Genomic DNA, 18712 nt, shown 5'->3' with positions numbered 1-18712 from the left:
AAAGACAAATCAAATGTCAAAACAATTTCTAAGTGGAAAATCTGAGGCTCTAAAGTTTTAGATACTCTAAGAGCAATAAAATTTTGTTGATGATGAACCTCCCAAGAACACAATCCAGATCTCCATGATATTCCTCTGTGCCAGCAAAACCCCAGTAATCTCAGTGAGAAGAGCAATGGCCCAGCTGTTGAATTCAGATACACACTTTTTTGATGTTAAGTCAAAGCCCATTACAATACATCCTGTTACAATGAAAAGCTTTCCTTATTTTGGAAGCCCACTCAATTATTTTGAGTAACATTATATACAACCCAATGGATACAATGAAATCACTGACAACTCCTAGAAATGTTAAAGGTAAATGACAAAGAGTAATTGGATAATGTAGACAATCCCCCAATATTATCACACTGTGTTCAACACTGCGTGACATAAAATTCAACTGGGAAAGGGAGACCGAAGGAACTATGATTTTTCCTCGAATGAGACTTAGCTAATGAGATGAGGATAAACCCTAGGAAAGGAAGTATTTAATTCACTGTGCTTTTAATGTATTTCTTGCTACTTATTCCCAGTTATAAACTTTTAATCTGTGTCTCTGGGTACTTACTTAACTCAAATACAACATAATAGTAGGCATTCTTTAAAATCATTTTCTACTAACCATAACCATAAAAAGTACACTCCAATAAGAAATCTGTAAAATCATTTCCTTTTAGAAGGCATCAAATATTCAGGGAACTTTATTTTTAAAGGACAAATCAAATAAGACATAGCTTTCATTGACCCAAACATGCATAATCCATCCTTAATATAAAATGTACTCAATTAGGAAATTACACATGAAATACAAAGGGAATGCAACTTTACATATGTAAAATGATTGCTAGCTATAGCAAATTTAACAGTCAAATTAATAAAGACACGTACAATTAAAAAAAAAAAAAAAACCACCCTAACATCTTAAAGCCAATTATCTATAGTAAACTAGGGGATATGGAATGGTTTCACTCAAAGCAAAGAATAAGGCACCTGCTATAAATTTAGAACAAAAACTTTAATTTTTAAAGTTATAATAAAATAGAATTAGTCAACCAAGACACTTGCTTCAAAGAGGGAAACAAGTCTAGGGTTGATTTCCTGGGTGAGAAAGGCAGGTTAATAATGCAGAAAAAACCCCTGCCGATCCAAGGTCAGCTGACTCCTTCCCTGTTCTTGAGTAAAGTTCCTAAACATTCTTACCTGCTCCTCTCCCTCATTCTCCCCCTGTATTTAGGGGTATCAGAAGCTCTCTCTGAGGTTCATACTGTGCATGACTAGGTAGATTTCCCTTCTGTTCCTCTTAAGAGTTTATTTTAAAAGAGATATCCTGAGACAATTAACAAAGCAGATGAGCAGCTTTCTTTCCAATTCACTGATACATGCCTTTTTTTTTTTTTAAATCAAGTTATGACTACATATTTAAATTAGCCTAAACTTTAAATTTTCTGGTACCAGAAAACCCAAAACCTGCCTTCTCACCCTTACCATTAGTAAAAAGAAACTTTGATCATAACCTATAGAATTACAAAACAAAGGGAAGACTAAACACTGATCCTTATCAGTAAATCCATTTAATTCCAGATGGCACTTTAGTCTGATGTATCTAGTACCCTAACAAAATTTTAATCATAGATCTAGAAAATTATTTCCAAACTAAGTTTTTAGTTGATGTGCCTTTTTTGGTATTAAAAGTGCTATTCATGTGCTAAGATGTTTTATGGCACATTGGACTCATCAGTATGTCCTGATGAGACACCCAGTTTTAGTAGTATTTTTCCCTAAAATGTTGTCTAGCATAGTAGACCCTTTTGATATATTAAAATAATTTTGGTGAATTTAATGGTGACATACTTTCCCAACTTTACTCCACCACTGTAGCTTTTGGTGAAAATAAATTGACTAATTAAGTTACAAAATGCTCAATCAAGTTGTTTTCTTATGGCATTTCAGGTTAGTATAATTACTCATGCAAAATCCAAGGTAGTGTAACAGAAATAATATTGTTAAAATAGATGTTGTAGCTATAAGCATCTCCTTTTATATTAAGCATTTAGAAGCTTTTAAAAAATTTAGGTGCTAAAGGTTATGGGAAACTAGGCTAACTGTGTAGTTGTTCCATTATAAGCACTTTATTAGAGGACTGTTACATGACCCTATACGGGAGTGTGCTTTCAATTCAAGATACAGTAATAAAGTGCCTAGCTATATAAAAATTGTAACTCCAAATTTTAAATTAAGCTAATTGCATTTACACATTAGGGTTAACAAAATCTAGACCCTATCTACATAAATTTAATCTAATTATCTATATTGGATACTGTTTTAATAACCACATTAAAAAAATTTACTCTTTACTGACTGAATAAGTAGGGTCCACTACTGTAGCTTAACAATCAAATTTTATTGCTTTATTCATGTGGTGCTTTTGCAAGGCACTGTGGTATGGACTAGAAAACTTGGAATGACCTGTGAAGAAACCTTGGAATGACAAATGAAGGATGATATGAAAAGTCATTCTGAGGCAGGATGCTTTACTGAATTGTTTTTAACCAGGGTATCAAACATCAGGAATGAGTTCAAGTTAAAATTCACAGGAGAATGGAAACATCTTAAGGTCAGTCACTTCACATGCCCATCCTGATACTTTGAATAATCTGGAAAATTGCTGTAAAGAGAAAGAGCAAATGTTTTAGTAAGCATGCTTTGAATAAAATAGGTCTGGCACGATAAATACTTATTAAGGTAGTTCACAAGAACCCAAGAGCACCTTTTCAATTACTTGTAAATGCTATGCAACTTCACTGAAATAAAAGAAATAAAGACAAGCCTATTCTAAACAACTGAATGTCAAATTATATTTTTAAATTTCAGCCTCTCTGAATTTTATGTCTTAATGTCCAAGAGATTTTGCAATACGCAATCATTTCAGAAAGAACTTCAAGCACCAAAGCAAACAGGTTTTCTAGCATAGAATTATTCTGATTTATCCCCAAAATATTAAGTGTCCTTCTAAGGCCTGGCCTGTAATATAAGCATGTTTCCTCATTCTCACAAAGCTGAAATTTGATAATCCTTAGGTTATGTAAATTGCTTGGCTCTTAGCCATTTATCAAGAAAGCTTCTAACTAGTAAGTTTAGGAAGGAGGCAAAGCGAAATGTTTAAGAGAAACCTCAGTAACTTTAGAATATCAGAATGTAAAAAACAAAAATGTGTACTTCAATATCAACAACTTAATATGCAACAATTTGCATATTAATAAATGAAGATAAATGAAGAGAGGAAAAGATATTCTGTAATTTGTAGAGACAAGAATCTATTACTTTAACAGCAGGTTAACCTGATAATTTATTTTTCCTACCATATGTCAAACGTTTCTTTAATCTAAAAACATTTATTTCATATATTAAGTTGCCAGTCAGATCCGTTTTCTTTATACAGAATCAATTCTTTTCAAGAGCTTTCTTTATTTTATAAAAGATACCCAATTCTGACATTAAGACATTAGACTCTGGGACACATTAAACTAAGTTCAACGTCCATAACATACATCATGTTCCTAAGCTTTTTTGCAAATGTATCGATAATGAGGCTGCGAACATTCTGAATTCTCATTCCGTGAGTCTTTTTTGTTTTGGTCTAAATTTCTTCCAACTTGATCATTACTAACTAAGGACCTGACCTCTTTTTCTGATCTCCTGTGAGCACAAATCAACCTGTGAGAAGTTTCTGGAGCACCACCCTCTGTGCATATGTGGGGCAAGTAATTCGGTTCAGATGAAGGGAGACTTTTGTGGGGCTCCCGGCAGGTAAACTGAGAACTACGTTGGTAGGAGTCACTACTTATGGGTCACCACGTCATCCCAAACCGTACATCCAAAGCCCTACCCAATGGTAGCCCCCAAACACTTACCAGAACCACAAACAACAAAAATGAAGAGAGCCAATAACCAGGGTCCTACAGACGCCTTCTCTTCGGGAGCATTTCTCTGTAAAAATGAAGATTCCCTTTTCAAATGCAAAACCCCGCTCCGACCCCGGGCTCCTGCAGCCTACACCTCGGTCCAGGTGGCCGGGTCTTCTCAATTCACAGGTTTCCCCTGCGTTCCCGAACCACCAAGCTCCGGCACCCACTTTCCCGAACCTCCCCCACCGCGCTCCAGCCTGCCCCCGCCAGCTCGCGGCCCCGGTCCCCTAGCCTCGGGTCTCGGGGAGAACTCGACGCGGCCCTACGACCCGGGCCTGAGCCTGGGCTGGCGGACCGAGGGGCGCCTGCCCGTTCCTTACCGAGGTCTTGGCTACGTTGCCGCGCTGGGTGATGTTCTTGCTGTGCTTCTCGTTGGCCATACGGATTCGCTGCTTGGCGACCATCTTCGCGGCCCCACCACCTGCCCCCGGCACCCCCTGGACGCGCACGCTCGCCTCCCCTTGGGCCGCCGCGACGCTCTGCTCCCGGTGCCTGCGCCGCCGGAGCTAGGAGGCTCTCAAGCGGGGCACTAGCTCCGGCCGCTGGGCCTGGGCTAAGAGAGCACGAGTGCCGAGCGCTAGCGGGGCGCGGGCCGCCGACTGACTGACGACGCCGGACTGGCCGGCCGAAGGCGGGCGCGCGAGACGACAGCGGGCCGCCGGAATATTCTTGCGCCGCCGCTCTGGCCGCCGCCGGGAGCGTGGAGTGAAAGAGGAAGGAAATGCAACGCAACAACCGGGCAGTGCCGTCCGTAACCTCGAACTACTTCGGGTTCGGCTGCCAACGTCAGCACAGAAGGGGCTCCGCCCCGCGGAAGCGCGGGCTCCGCCTGCTGAAACAGAAAAGGGAATACGAAGCCTAGCCTCCCGACGCTCTTAAAAGTGTTGCCCCGGAGCTGCGCGTGCGCTTTCGGGCTCCTTTCCGCTACTCTCTCCAACCGGAAGTGAATTGGCCCCGAGGCTTGTGATACCGGAAACAACTCTGCGCGGTTTCCACGCTTGAAGAGACGTGTTGGGGCCGGGTTTGGCCCTCGTGAACTCTGACCCAAGCGGGTGGATTTCTCTTTCCGGGACAAGATGGCGCCGTCCACGCCGCTTCTGACAGGTGAGTCCTGAACAAGTGAGGGACTGTTTTTCAGAGCACTTTATTTTTGTGTCTTTGCTCTTGGGGATAACCCGAGAAGCATTGGTGTCTGATGCACTTTTCCTTGTGGGTTGTGGAAGATCTCGAAGGCCTTTTGGGTTTCTTGGTGTAGCGTGGCAATCGGAAGTGAGGCCCCCGCCTCTGGGCCCCAGCATTCCCCACCCGTTTGGCCCATCCATCATTCCTCCCTGTCGCTTCAAGTTTCACTGGAATTGGGGAAGGAAGATAAGATCAGAAAGTGTTGGTTGAATTTGTTACCCCGGGTCTGCCGCACTGATTTTATACGAACCCTCATCTGGTGACAGACCTTGTTGACAGTGAGAAATCATCCCTTTAATAAGGAACAAACAAAAACATATGATTAAGGCCCTAGAATGAGCACACATATTAAATACATCTGAACTTAAGTAATACTAAATTCTGTGCTCCTTGCTTTAATTAGATTAGAATAGAGAATAGAATAGAGAGAGTAGAGCTGTATTAGTGTAGATTTAAAGTGATGAAAGTGTGCTCTGGGATTGTAGCAGTGAGTATTATAGAAATGATCTGGTAACGTTTGATGTTGAAATGGTTATGAGCATTTTCGAATTTGAACATGAGAGGATTCCTGAAATTTTGAAGTGGAGTTAGAGTTTATAATTTTGGAAAAGATAATTAACTTAGTCTTGGACTGTGTCCGAGAAGACTGGACTACAGTAACGATTGGGATTCTCATATGACTATCAAATAAAGAGAAGGGTGTTGGGAAAGAAAAGAATAGAGGCTTTCTAAAAGTCGTGGACAGGTTATGTAGAAGGGAGAAAGTCATTTTAACAGAAAGGTTGTCTACTTTTTTTTTTTTTTTTAAGATTTTATTTATTTATTTATTTGACAGAGCGATCATAAGTAGGCAGAGAGGCGGGCAAGAGAGAAGGGGAAAGCAGGCTTTCTGCTGAGCAGAGAGCCTGATGCAGGGCTCAATCCCAGGACCCTGAGATCATGACCTGAGCTGAAGGCAGAAGCTTAACCCACTGAGCCACCCAGGCGCCCCAAGGTTGTCTACTTTTGAGGAAGGGGATTATGTCCCCTTGTGCCTTGAAAGGAACCTTTAAAAACTTGACCTTTTTCCCATTCTTCATTTTAAGATCTTTATTATTAAGCACCACGTCCACTCATATCAGTCTGGTTACCGCAGTTCCTTCATCAGATATTTATCAAATGCTGACTATAATTTATTAGATGATTATGCCAGGCAGATACTGTTTTAAAAGGCATAATTACATAATTAAATGAATTTTTTCTCTGGCTTCATAAAGATAATTTGTATGTTCAGATTTTTGGAATACTAAATGCTTATTTGAACTCTAATAGAAAAATAGTACATTAAAATTATCTATAAATTTTTCTCCTTTAAAAATCCTTACAGGGTCTTCTTGATGCTTACAAGGTAAATTCCAGTTTAGCATAGAATGTGGAACCCTTCATAATCCTTGAAAAGCTCTTTACATCTGGCTTGTGCTCCATCAGTATTGAACTGCTTATAAAACCCTTGAGAAATAACTTCTTCAGTCTAGGATTATCCTGTTCCTCTTGATTTGACTTACTTTTCATCTTTAAAACACATTTCAAACATCATTGCCTTTTGAAGTTTTTTTCCACTCTTCCCAGATGATCAGTCAGTCCTAGGCTATTTTTGTACTTCATATATACTTGAATTTTTTTTTTTTCCACATAGGTTAATTATCTGGTTGTTTAGATGCTTTTCTGCCCTGCTAGACTGTGAACTCCTTGGTAGTGGGGGCAGAGTTTTACTCCTCCCTGACTTCTCGTGCCAGGTACAGTGCATGGTAAACAATAGACACTCTAAATGTTTGATGGAGGAATAAGTTAATGAAGGATCATCACTTCATTTACAGTCAAATTAACTAAGAATGACAATTTTCTTATAATGCTTAAAATCAAGGACTTTGTAAGAGTTTAAAGGTCAACTAGTCTTTCTGTTTCTCATATTCTCATATTCATGGAGGCCCAGAGAGATTGTTATTCCAAGTTGGCAGAATCAGGATTATATTTAGTCATTCAATTCCATGGTCCATTTTTCTTCTACTTAAACACACATATTAATTTTGTAAACATTGTTAGCATAGATATTTCAGCCAATAATAGATTCTTTTACTTCTAACATCTTTTTTTAAATTTAGACTCATGGAATTTTAGAGTTTAAAATAATTTGGACATTGTTAAGTAAATTTTGGTAGATATAACTTTTAATTGGAAATGATAAAAAGCCAAAGCACACCTGTGTGGCTCAATCCATTGGGCGTCCGACTGGATTAATCCATGAGATTAAGCCTCTCTTGAGTTGGGCTCTGCGCTCTGTGGGTGATCTGCTTACAATTTTTTCCATTTCTTTCTCCCTTTGCCCCTCCTCCTGCTTGCATGTGTGCACTCTAAATAAATAAATAAATGTTTAAAACAAAATTCATTCTCAGGCTAATGCTCTCCATGTTTACATTCAACCAGCTCAGCAGCCCCAAAGGAAAGCATGTTTTTTGCCAATCTCAATGCTGTCTGTTAGGCTTGACTTGGCCTGGATCTTGCTTATCTTTGAATCATTCAGTTGTTAATCGAATCACCAGGACCAAATTATATTCTCATGCTTGGACAGTTTTCCCTGGAAAATTAGAGTCTTCTAGAAGGTGGATTCTGGATGCCAGGCATGTAAAACAGTGGTCCTTATGTGAAACCCATATTTCTAATCAGCTTACCTGGTTGAGGCCACGGAGTTAATTTATTCAAAATGGAGTCATTGGGGCGCCTGCGAGGCTCAGTGGGTTAAAGCCTCTGCCTTCGGCTCGGGCCATGATCCCGGGGTCCTGGGACCAAGCCCCATATCGGGCTCTCTGCTCAGCAGGGAGTCTGCTTCCCTTCCTCTCTCTCTGCCTACCTCTCTGCCTACTTATGATTTCTCTCTGTCAAATAAATAAATAAAATTAAATTTAAAAAACAAAAACAGAAGGGACGCCTGGGTGGCTCAATGGATTAAGCCGCTGCCTTCGGCTCAGGTCATGATCTCAGGGTCCTGGGATCGAGTCCCGCATCAGGCTCTCTGCTCAGCAGGGAGTCTGCTTCCTCCTCTCTCTCTCTCTGCCTGCCTCTCTGCCTACTTGTGATCTCTCTCTGTCAAATAAATAAATAAAATCTTAAAAACAAAAAAAACCAGAAAAAACCAAAATGAAGTCATTGTCCTACATTGATAGGTACTGCAGTAGATACAAGGATTGGAAAAAGTATCCCATTATAATGATCACCATATCCCTGGCATAGAACCCTTGTTTGTTGAAACCTAGTAGTTTTCTCATATTAATTGAGGCCTAGAGCAATAAGTGGTACATGAGTATCCAGAAAGGCTACTAATTTTTAAAAAGATTATTTAAATACAATATTTAATATTCTTGATTTTAAACAGTTTTTCTGTGTGAAACTCTGGCATTTATTTTTTGCTTTACTGAAAAGAGCTGTTCACGTTCTAGGTTTTTCTTTCTAATAGAGCATGTTTCCAGATCCCCTTTGATTGCAGGGGGAGATCATTAAAAACAGATCATAGCAACTCTCAGTACACTATATTAAACTATCTCTACGGTCTATTCAATGTTTTGCATTTAGTCATTTCTAATTAAAATGAATTCCTCGGGGTGCCTGGGTGGCTCAGTGGGTTAAGCCTCTTTCTTCGGCTCAGGGCATGATCTCAGGGTCCTGGGATCGAGTCCAGCGTCAGGCTCTCTGCTCAGTGGGGAGCCTGCTTCTCCTCGCTCTCTGCCTACTTGTGATCTCTCTCTGTCAAATAAATAAATAAAAATCTTTAAAAAATAAAAAATAAGAATAAATAAAATGAATTCCTCATTAAAAGTAATGTAGAAAAATTGTTTTCATTACTGAAAAGAACTTTATATTCATATTTATATTTTTGCTTTTGTTAACTTGTAATACAATTTATGTTCTGTTATGAATATGATTTTGTGTCTTCTAATACACTGTGCATATCCTTTTATTCTTGTATAAGTTACTAAAACTGATTAAATCCAGTAAAGTGGTTCTAAAATGTCTTACAGCACTTTGTTATTTTATTTAAGCATTTTAGTTATGCTTCTGTGTAGGGAGGTGTTAAATAAAATATTTGCTTTAATAGTGATTGTAGGGGTGTCTGGGTGGTTCAGTGTGTTAAAGCCTCTGCCTTTGGCTCAGGTCATGATCTCGGGGTCCTGGGATCGAGCCCCGCATCGGGCTCTCTGCTTGGCAGGGAGCCTGCTTCCCTCCTCTCTCTCTGCCTGACTCTCTGCCTACTTGTGATCTCTGACTGTCAAATAAATAAAATCTTTTAAAAAAAAAAAAAAGAAAAAAAATAGTGATTGTATGTATGAACAAGACTGTAGTGACCCAATATGATTTTTATGATGAATTCAATTGATAATTAATCCCCCTAAAATAGACATATCTGTTATAAGATATAACCACTAGTATCACCAGTTTTTTAAAGTAGCTCTGGTTTGTACTTTTGTCTCATGGACTTTATCTTAGTACAAAAATCTTGATCTATTCAATTTTTAATTTTATTTATTATTTTCTTTTTTTTTTTTTTTAAGAGTTTATTTATTTATTTGACAGATCACAAGTAGGCAGAGAGAGGTGGGGGAAGCAGGCTCCCCACTGAGCAGAGAGCCCGACACTGGACTCCATCCTAGGACCCTGAGATCATGACCAAAGGCAGAGGCTTTAACCCACTGAGCCACCCAGGTGCCCCCAATTTTTATTTTATTGAAACACTTTTATTTGGTATTCCCAAGCAAATCCATTCTTGAGAAATGTTGAATAACTTTTTTCCAAGGGTATCTGGATGGCTCATTCGGTTAAGCATCTGCCTTCCGCTCAGGTCATGATTTCAAGGTCCTGTGATGAAGCCTCACCTTGGGCTCCCTGCTCATCGGGCGGTCTCCTTTTCCCTTTCACTCTCCCTCTGTGTGTCTCTCGAACAAACAAAATCTTAAAAAAAAAAAAAAAAAAAGGAAGAAAAACTTTTTTCCAGACTTTTGATTGGCTTAATTTCTTGCCATATTTTGAAAAAGCATTATAAAAAATGGTGGTCTTTTACAAAGCCTTATATTTTGGTATAATTTAAGACTTATAAAAAGTCACAAAAACAATAAAGGGAGTTCTTAGTGTACCTTTCACCTAGCTTTCTCCAGTGATAATATATAACCATAGTACATTATTAAAACTAGGAAATTGGTGCTTGTACAGGAGTATTTACTAAACTATAATCCTTATTTGGATTTCACCAGTTTGTGTGTATATATGGTACTAAGAAATTTTATCACATATGTAGATTCATGTAACCACTACTGTCATAATATAGAACTGCTCCATCATTGCAAAGAAGATGCTACCCTGGGGATCCTGGATGTCTCATCCATTTGAGCATCCAACTCTTGATTTTGGCTTAGATGATGATCTCAGGGTGGTGAGGTCAAATCCCATGTCAGGCTCTGCCCTGGGTGTGGAGCCTACATAAGATTGTCTTTCTGTGCAACCCCTACTCCTTACCCCTCACTGTATGTGCGCTCTCTCTAAAAAAAGAAGAAAAAGATGCTACCCTTTTATAGTCATACTCTTCTTTCCACTCTGACCATGGGCAGCCACTGATCTATCCTCAGTGATTTTGTCATTCCAAGAATGTTATATAAATGGAATCAGAACATACAACTTTTTGGATTTTTGTTTTAAAACTATTTATTTAGAATGTGAACATGTGCATGTTGAAAAGAAGTTGATCAATTTCACTCAAGATTTTGCTTCTCCAGAAGCATACTAAAACCAGGAACTGAAAACCACATGAGACTGAATGCTTCTTGAGTGACACTCAAGAGTGACACTTTCTTACACGGACTTTTCTGTCCAGTGTTGCCTTTTAAGATTTTGAGTTAACAATCTGTATGAAAGAGGGTGGGTTAAGTAGTTTTTGTTTCTCACTGCTACTCTGTCTCAGTCCATTCAGGCTCCAGTAACAAAAATACCATAGAGTGGGTGGCTTAAACAACATTTATTTCCCATACTTCTATTAGTCTGGGAAAGTCTACTTCAAGGTACTGGAAGATTTGATTGTTTGGTGAGAATCTGTTTACTGATTCAAAGAGAGCCATTGTCTGCTGTGTCCTCATAGGGCTAGGAGGGGCGGTGGAGCTTCCGGGAATCTCTTTTATGTGGGTGCTAATCCTATTCCTGGGGGCTCTGCTGTGGGACTCTAATCACCTCCCAGAGGCCTATCTCCAGATACTACCACCTCAGAGATTAAGTTTCAACATTTGAATGATTGGGTGGTAAACGGTCTGTAGTAGATCCTTTGGAGTTTTCCACCTGTCTTAGTTTGGTATGAAGATATGAAATATACAAAATATGTGTTAATCATTTATATCAGCAGAAAGGCTTCTGGTCAGCTCTAGGCTATTAGTAGTTAAATATTTGGGGGAGTCAGGTTATTGACGCATTTTGAGTTACACCAGATCCAGCATTCCTAACCCCTCTGTTGTTCAGGGGTCAACTGCATAATGTACAAAAACTTTGAATTTCACCCCAACTATAACATTGTGGTTGCTGATAACAGAAAAATGAACAAATATGGAGGACCAAGTCACTAGTTCCAAGTTCATGAGAACACAAGAGGCTGAGATGAGATCGATAAAGCTTGTTTTTTCTGTTTTACCAGCCACTTCAGGCATTATGTTCTCAGGGTCAGCAGAACATAAAACAGAACATGGTTTGATTGCATCATCTTGTGGCACATTTTCTCATTACACTGCAACTTCAATGGGACTTCACTGACCATATGCTGTTTTATTTTCCTAGGCCTATATGTAAATTCTGTAAGAAAGCCCTTAGTGTGTTAAACCACAATAGCAGCTTGTGGGAGGGACCTCATTGGGCCCACAGTTGTATGTAGCCTAGTATTAAAGTGTAATCTGGAAACTAAACTCTCTAGTTTGGTAAATTAACTTTTTATTAAACCCTGAGATAAGTGTTAAAGCTGTTATTATAGTATTAAGAAAAGAATGGCCTGGGGCGCCTGGGTGGCTCAGTTGGTTAAAGAAAAGAATGGCCTCTTCTAAATGCTGATGAGTTGTACCTGGTTACAACAAATTATTCCGTGATGAGAAATAGCACTGTTTTGCCTGTTTAGTAAAAGAATTTTGATGCTACCCTTGATCTTAGCCAAAAAACTGAGAAGCAGTTGAGAATTTTGATGCTAGAGAATTATAGTTCATAGTTTTAAAATCTCAGTGTTTCATTCAAGGCATAGCAATAGACTGAGCTCCTTTGAAATTATTGCCTTGAATGCAGTTATGGATTCATTTTTTTAAATCCCTCATGCCTAGCACACAGAGCTGTGAAGGGACCAGATCATATAGAGCCTTGTCTTGTAAGCTGTGTAGTGTTACAAGTTTAGATCTTGATACACGCAGAACACTTCGCTAGGCTTCACTCTATTCAAGGCCAAATGACCTGTAACAGTTTGACCTTTCAGTCTAGTGCTTGCATGTGAGGAAACATGGTATGGACTTGTGTACTTGTAGATATCTAACAAGCAACTCATCGTTTAGTTGTGTGTTTATTTATCTTGGTCCCTCCACTAGAGTGGAAGCTCCATGAGGGCATAGTTTTTTTTTGTCTTATTCATCAGTGGTTCTTTTCCTTAATAACTTCCTGACTTTGAATTACTTACTTTGGGACTATAAGTTATATTACTTTCAATATCTGAAAATTGAACTAGTTAATTCTCAGGTAGAAAATCAGTGTAATGATGGGGCTCCTGGGTGGCTCAGTTGGTTACGTCTCTATCTTTGGATCAGGTCATGGTCCCAGGGTCCTGGGATCAAGCCCTGAATCATCAGGCTTCCTGCTCCATGGGGAGCTTGGTTCTCCCTCTCTTCTCCCCAGTGCTCTCTCTCGCCCTCTCTGTCTCTGTCAAATAAATAAATCTTTAAAGAAAAAAAAAAAAAGAAAATCAGTATTATGAGAACTGTACCTTGAGAAGGAAAATGGAGCCAAGAGTGGCCCTGTTTACCAACTGTGCTGCTTTCTCACTAAAAGGAAGAGTGGAAGATTTGTGAACAGCTGGCAGAAAAAGAAGCAGATAGAATTACAACCATGAACCTTAGTATAAGTGTTTCTTCTATTCAGTGCTTAACTGTTGCTGCTAGCAAGAATTTTAGCTGACAAAATAGTTAACTCATCACCAGGTTCTGCCAGTCTTATCTCTTAAGTATTGAACACACACTCACCATTTCCACTGTACCCCACCAGTCCAATATCCATACTCTCCTATGGGACCACTGCAGAACTGTCTTGAATAGTCTTATCCAGTCTTTCTTCCAGTTTTATTCTCTATGCTGGACCAGATTGACCTTTTCAAAATGCAAAACTGGTTCTTGAAATTCACCTAGGGGCGCCTGGGTGGCTCATTGGGTTAAGCCTCTGCCTTTGGCTTGGGTTATGATCTCAGGGTCTGGGGCTCGAGCCCCGCATTGGGCTCTCTGCACAGCGGGGAGCCTGCTTCCCCCTCTCTCTCTCTGCCTGCCTCTCTGCCTACTTGTGATCTCTTTCTCTCTCTCTCTCTGTTGAATAAATAAATAAAATCTTTTAAAAAAATGTTTACCTAAAACCCTTTAGAAGTTTCCCACCTTAGGCCACAGACCAACGTTGCCTAACTTAGGCCACAAGAGATCGTGCTTGGTCTGAGCCCTGTTTTCTTCTCCAGCTCAGTTACTTCCATAAAGGCCTTTAGTTGCTTCTGATGCTCTATCATCTCTTTTTTTTTTTTTTTTTTAAGATTTTATTTATTTATTTGACAGAGAGATACCACAAGCAGATGGAGAGGCAGGCAGAGAGAGAGAGAGAGAGAGAGGGAAGCAGGCTCCCTGCTGAGCAGAGAGCCGATATGGGACTCCATCCCAGGACCCTGAGATCATGAGCTGAGCCAAAGGCAGCGGCTTAACCCACTGAGCCACCCAGGCGCCCTCTATCATCTCTTTTGCCATGGATTTTTTGCACTTGTTGCTGTTCTCTTTGCTTGTTAACTACTATCCATCCTCCAGAACTCAGCACACAAATCCTGTACTCCATGACACTTTCCCCAACCTTTCATTTTTAGATCAAAACTCCCTGTTATTCACTGGATTAGCTCCATAAATCTTTACTTTATAGCACTAAGCATACTTACAGAATTCCATGTATTTGACTGATTATGTGATTAATGAGGTTAGGGACAAGGCTGATTTTTCCTCCCTGTTGTATCATCAGTACTCTACATAAGGTTTGGGAGGTAGTTTTTATTTTTGCTCAGGAAGCATTTTTCAAATGAACAAATCAATTTCTTTGATTCATCTTTAGAAGCTTCTAAGTCAGCCATTTAAAAATACATAATTAATCTGCGACACCTGGGTGTTTCAGTCGTTAAGCGTCTGCCTTCAGCTCAAGCCATGATTCCAGGGTTCTGGGTCCCTGCATTGGGCCCCCTGCTCAGGGAAGAGCCTGCTTCTCCCTCTCCCTCTGCCTGCTGCTCCCTCTGCTTATGCTCACTGTCTCTCTCTGTCAAATAAGTAAATAATCTTTAAAAAAAAAATATATATATATATAATTCTGTCGATGTTTTTGCTTAATCTTGAATTCTGTTCTGACTTTAGTTTTTAGGATTTTACCATTATTGGAAACAAAGTAAATGTGTTTCATCCCACTTGTTCTCTTAGTTTGAGAAATTGTAAATATATTAATAATACCTTACTTTTTAAAGAACTTTGAATATATTCTGTATCTTTATGGTTTTGTTTTTGTTTTGTTTTTAAATAACGCACACAGCTACCCTGCTTTCTCTTCTATATCCTCTTCTTCCAGGTTGCAGACTGCCAACTTTTTATTATATCCTTACATCGCAGAAAGAGAGCTAGCTAGCTCTCTGGAGCTCTTCTTAGAAGGGCACTAATCTGATTTATGAGGTCTCTACCCTCATGAATTGGATTACTTCCAAAAGGCCCCAGTTCCAAATGCTATCACATTGGGATAAGTGTTTCAACATGAGAATTTGTGGGGGGACATAAACATTCATTCCATTGCAGTACCTATTGATTTCCCAGCAGTTGCAGGATTTCATGCAATAGGGTTAAGAAAAATGTACCTATTTATTTATTTATTGAAAAAGGTACCATTGGGTGCCTGGGGGGCTCATTGGGTTAAGCCGCTGCCTTCGGCTCAGGTCATGATCTCGGGGTCCTTGGAAGGCAGCTATGCTCACCACTATACCACCAACGCTCTCGGGGTCCTTGGGATCGAGTCCCGCATCGGGCTCTCTGCTCAACAGGGAGCCTGCTTCCCTCTTTTTCTCTCTGCCTGCCTCTCTGTCTACTTGTGATCTCTGTCTGTCAAATAAACAAATAAAATCTTTAAAGAAAAGAAAAAGGTACCCTTTTAATGCTAACATTCTATAGTTCTAGGAAATGTTTAATAATTTCATTGATACTTTGATAGCTTTTTTTTTTTTTTTAAGATTTTATTTAAGAGAGTGAGAGAGCACATGAGCAGGGTTTAGGGGAAAGGGAGGGAGAAGTAGGCTCTCCACTGAGCAGCGAGCCTAACTCAGACTCTATCCCAGGACCCCAGTACCTGAACTGAAGGCAGATGCTTCAGTTGACTGAGCCACCCAGGTGCCCCTGAAAGCTTTTTGTTTTTTAAAATATTTGTGATTACTGAGTATTTATTAACAAACTGATGATGGTTTTTTCCATTTTGTTTCTTTAGTCCGAGGATCAGAAGGACTGTACATGTTAAATGGACCACCACATTTTACAGAAAGCACTGTGTTTCCAAGGTATGGTTTATATTGTTGACTAAGGTTGTAGGGAACTATATGATACATGCTAAATTATTTTTTTGCTGTTTCATTCTGAACAAGAAAGAAAGAACAGATAGGCTGGTTTCTTGGGGTATGTTATGTAATATCAACAGAAGATGGAAAGAATGCATAATCTTTATCGAGAAAAATTATCAATCTTTAGATGTGAAAATAATAATTCAGCATGTTTAAAAGAAAAAGTGTAGACATTAGTATATTTGAGTTCAAGCCTTTAGTTTCGAAGAATCTTATCTTGGGGGATGAAGAAAAACTTGCAAATGTGATGACCAAACCACTGGCTATAGTCTTCATGAAGTCAGAGAATGGAAAAGGTATAGGAAAGGAAGGAAATAGAAAATACATATATATATAACTAGGTAGATACAGATATATTTTTTCCTAGAAAAAAACAATGAATGGGTAAACAGAAAATTATAATGAAAATACTAAGTTTAAGTTGGTGGCATAACCATATGATGACATGCAAAATTCTGAAATGCATTCAGTTGTTTTCTTGGTAACAGAAAATTGATACGCCATTCTAAATCCATTGTATGATATAAATAAATAAATATATAACATATTAAAAATCATTAGAAACCAAGTTTTTTTTTTCAGCATGAGAATGAGAGGATAGACTTGCATATATCATTATGGACTCGTGATTTTTTTTCTTTCCATTGCTCAAAGTGTCCCATCTTAAGGTTAGTGTGACCCCCCCGCCAAAGTTGATTCCTGTGACCTTAGTCGAGATTGTAGATGAGTGGCTCTCAAATTTGGCTGCACACTAGAATGGCATGGGGAGCTTTTAAAAACCTGTATATCCAAGGACTGGGTAATAAATGAAATAAGTTGCAGCACAGGTGGAAGATGGAGGGACTTCTTGTTCATAGTTGTTTATGTGAGAAGAGGGACAAAAAATAATGTTTTAGTAACCACAAACCGAGATAAGCTACCATTATTATGTGATTACAGATACCATCTTCAGATGAATGAGTAATGTAAAGATAGTATCCAGTTTAAGGGGGATGTCCTGGTCAGTTCTCAATGCTTGTTATTTAATAATTCAAATGCTTGTTAGCTGATGAAATTCTGGTTTTATGTGACTACACATATGGACATTCTGCATGTGCCCACATACACATTTCTGTTTGTATGTTCCTTATTGCTGGGAGATGTACTCCTAGTAGCCATCTCCAGTTGAGAGATACAGTATGTAGAGTTTTGATCATTGGATAGAATATTGCCAAGAAGTCTGGTTTCCTAGGTCTGTTCTTATAGAGAATCTTGCATCCACAGTTTAACGTGAAGATCCTCTTATTGTTGTTACACTTCTTGTCTCTGTACATCAGAAATTGATGGAAGATCTTTGTCCTTCAAATCCAGGGGCACTTATTGGTTTCTTGAGGGTATTCTATCCATAGTTAGGTTGTTGTGCAGGCGATCTGGGCATTCTTTACAAAGTCTCCATTTTGAAATCCTTCAGCCCTCACAAGCTGACAGCTGGTGACTTCTATGTTCACTTACATTTTTGAGTTTTCACACAAATTAGTTATTCACCCAAAAGGGCTTTCTTTTCTTCTTAAGATTGATCTGTTGATGTAACATCAGTTTCCACCTTACTTTACAGTGGTTGTTGGCACTGCATTTTAAGAGATAAGGCATTTGGTAGACTAAGGCATTTTGGAATTACTTCTTAAATTTGTGTAAGTTCATTATCATTAAATTAGTAAGATTGTAAATTTTTAATCATTTTTTTGAAAAATAATAATGCTTATTAAACTTTTTTTCTTGTCATTTTCAGGGAATCTGGGAAAAATTGCAAAGTCTATACTTTTAGTAAGGATGGCACCTTGTTTGCCTGGGGCAACGGAGAAAAGTTAGTGTTCCTTTATATATTTTTATCAGTATAAAACATAAGTGGCAAAAAAAAAAAAAAACCATAAGTGGCATTATTTGAATAACAGTGTTTTGATGTCATTAGTAAATTCCTTCTTTTAATGTCATGATGTAGTTAGATATTATCTCCAGTGTAGCTCCCCTAGAACTCTAAAGTTATTAACTTCTATTTATATGCTATCACTTGACTTACCATAGTTTCTTAGGATTAAAAAGTAATATATTAAAAGAGGCAATTAATTTAATGCTGGAGAAGCTGAGTTGTTTTAAATAGTGCTCTATGTTATTGGTAAGGGTTTCTTCAGTTCTGCACTAACACTTAGAGAATAACTTGTTTGTTTACCTTAGACTTAGATACTTATATCTTTGCTTTTAAATTAGTAACAACAGTTATTTCTTTGAGTTTTATTATATATAAAAGTATGTCATTTAAGAATTTTATAAATTATTCAAAAGTACATTAGTGTAGTTTCTGTTTCATAAAATAATCAGATTACAAAATCGGTTTTGCAAAAAAAAGTATTCTGATTAAATACTCATAATTTCACGAAGAAAATCACACACAATTTTTCCATAGTCACTATAGCATTTCAGTTCAAAGAACCAGGAAAATGCCTAAGTATTTGTTGCTTGATTTAAAAGTTATTCTTGTTGTTGTTTTTAACCAGATGTAATACCTTAGGTTTTTTACAAGGTAGAAAATGTATTCATTAAAATGAAAAGTACATTTTAAATGTTGTTTGTTACA

The 18712-nt window shown here is 38.5% G+C and overlaps 2 protein-coding genes across 7 annotated transcripts in view; one reads left to right on the top strand and one right to left on the bottom strand.

Annotated features, from left to right (window-relative positions):
- Window positions 1-725: 725 nt before the first annotated feature.
- SERP1 (stress associated endoplasmic reticulum protein 1) lies at window positions 726-4870 on the bottom strand. Its single transcript, XM_059163774.1, has 3 exons — window positions 4328-4870; window positions 3954-4029; window positions 726-2707 (listed from the first exon to the last, which is right to left on the bottom strand). The coding sequence occupies exons 1-3, from the start codon at window positions 4409-4411 to the stop codon at window positions 2667-2669; spliced, it is 201 nt and encodes a 66-aa protein (XP_059019757.1). The 5' UTR covers window positions 4412-4870; the 3' UTR covers window positions 726-2666.
- Window positions 4871-4967: 97 nt separating this feature from the next.
- EIF2A (eukaryotic translation initiation factor 2A) overlaps window positions 4968-18712 on the top strand; it is a 35685-nt gene continuing 21940 nt past the window's right edge. Inside the window, exons 1-3 of one of the 6 annotated variants that reach the window (XM_059163770.1) lie at window positions 4968-5111; window positions 15972-16041; window positions 17870-17944. In XM_059163770.1, coding sequence (XP_059019753.1) covers window positions 5084-5111; window positions 15972-16041; window positions 17870-17944 — 173 coding nt within the window. In that variant the 5' untranslated portion in view covers window positions 4968-5083. Of the gene's footprint in view, window positions 5112-15971; window positions 16042-17695; window positions 17772-17869; window positions 17945-18712 lie in introns of those variants that run through there. The other 5 variants (XM_059163768.1, XM_059163771.1, XM_059163773.1 and 2 more) reach the window with 5 other exon arrangements.

Source organism: Mustela lutreola, chromosome 2, assembly GCF_030435805.1.
Source record: "Mustela lutreola isolate mMusLut2 chromosome 2, mMusLut2.pri, whole genome shotgun sequence".
Taxonomy (NCBI): domain Eukaryota; kingdom Metazoa; phylum Chordata; class Mammalia; order Carnivora; family Mustelidae; genus Mustela; species Mustela lutreola.
The sequence above is the reverse complement of the archived record's forward strand: the minus strand, read 5'-3'. Positions and strand labels throughout refer to the sequence as shown.

Excerpts from the sequence above, each read along its gene's own strand:
- SERP1 (XM_059163774.1), bottom strand. The coding sequence starts at position 4,411 with ATGGTCGCCAAGCAGCGAATCCGTATGGCCAACGAGAAGCACAGCAAG. Across the intron at positions 4,030-4,327 it reads GCAACGTAGCCAAGACCTCG|AGAAATGCTCCCGAAGAGAA; the intron begins GTAAGGAACGGG and ends TCATTTTTACAG. Across the intron at positions 2,708-3,953 it reads TTTTGTTGTTTGTGGTTCTG|CAATTTTCCAGATTATTCAA; the intron begins GTAAGTGTTTGG and ends TTCTCTTTACAG.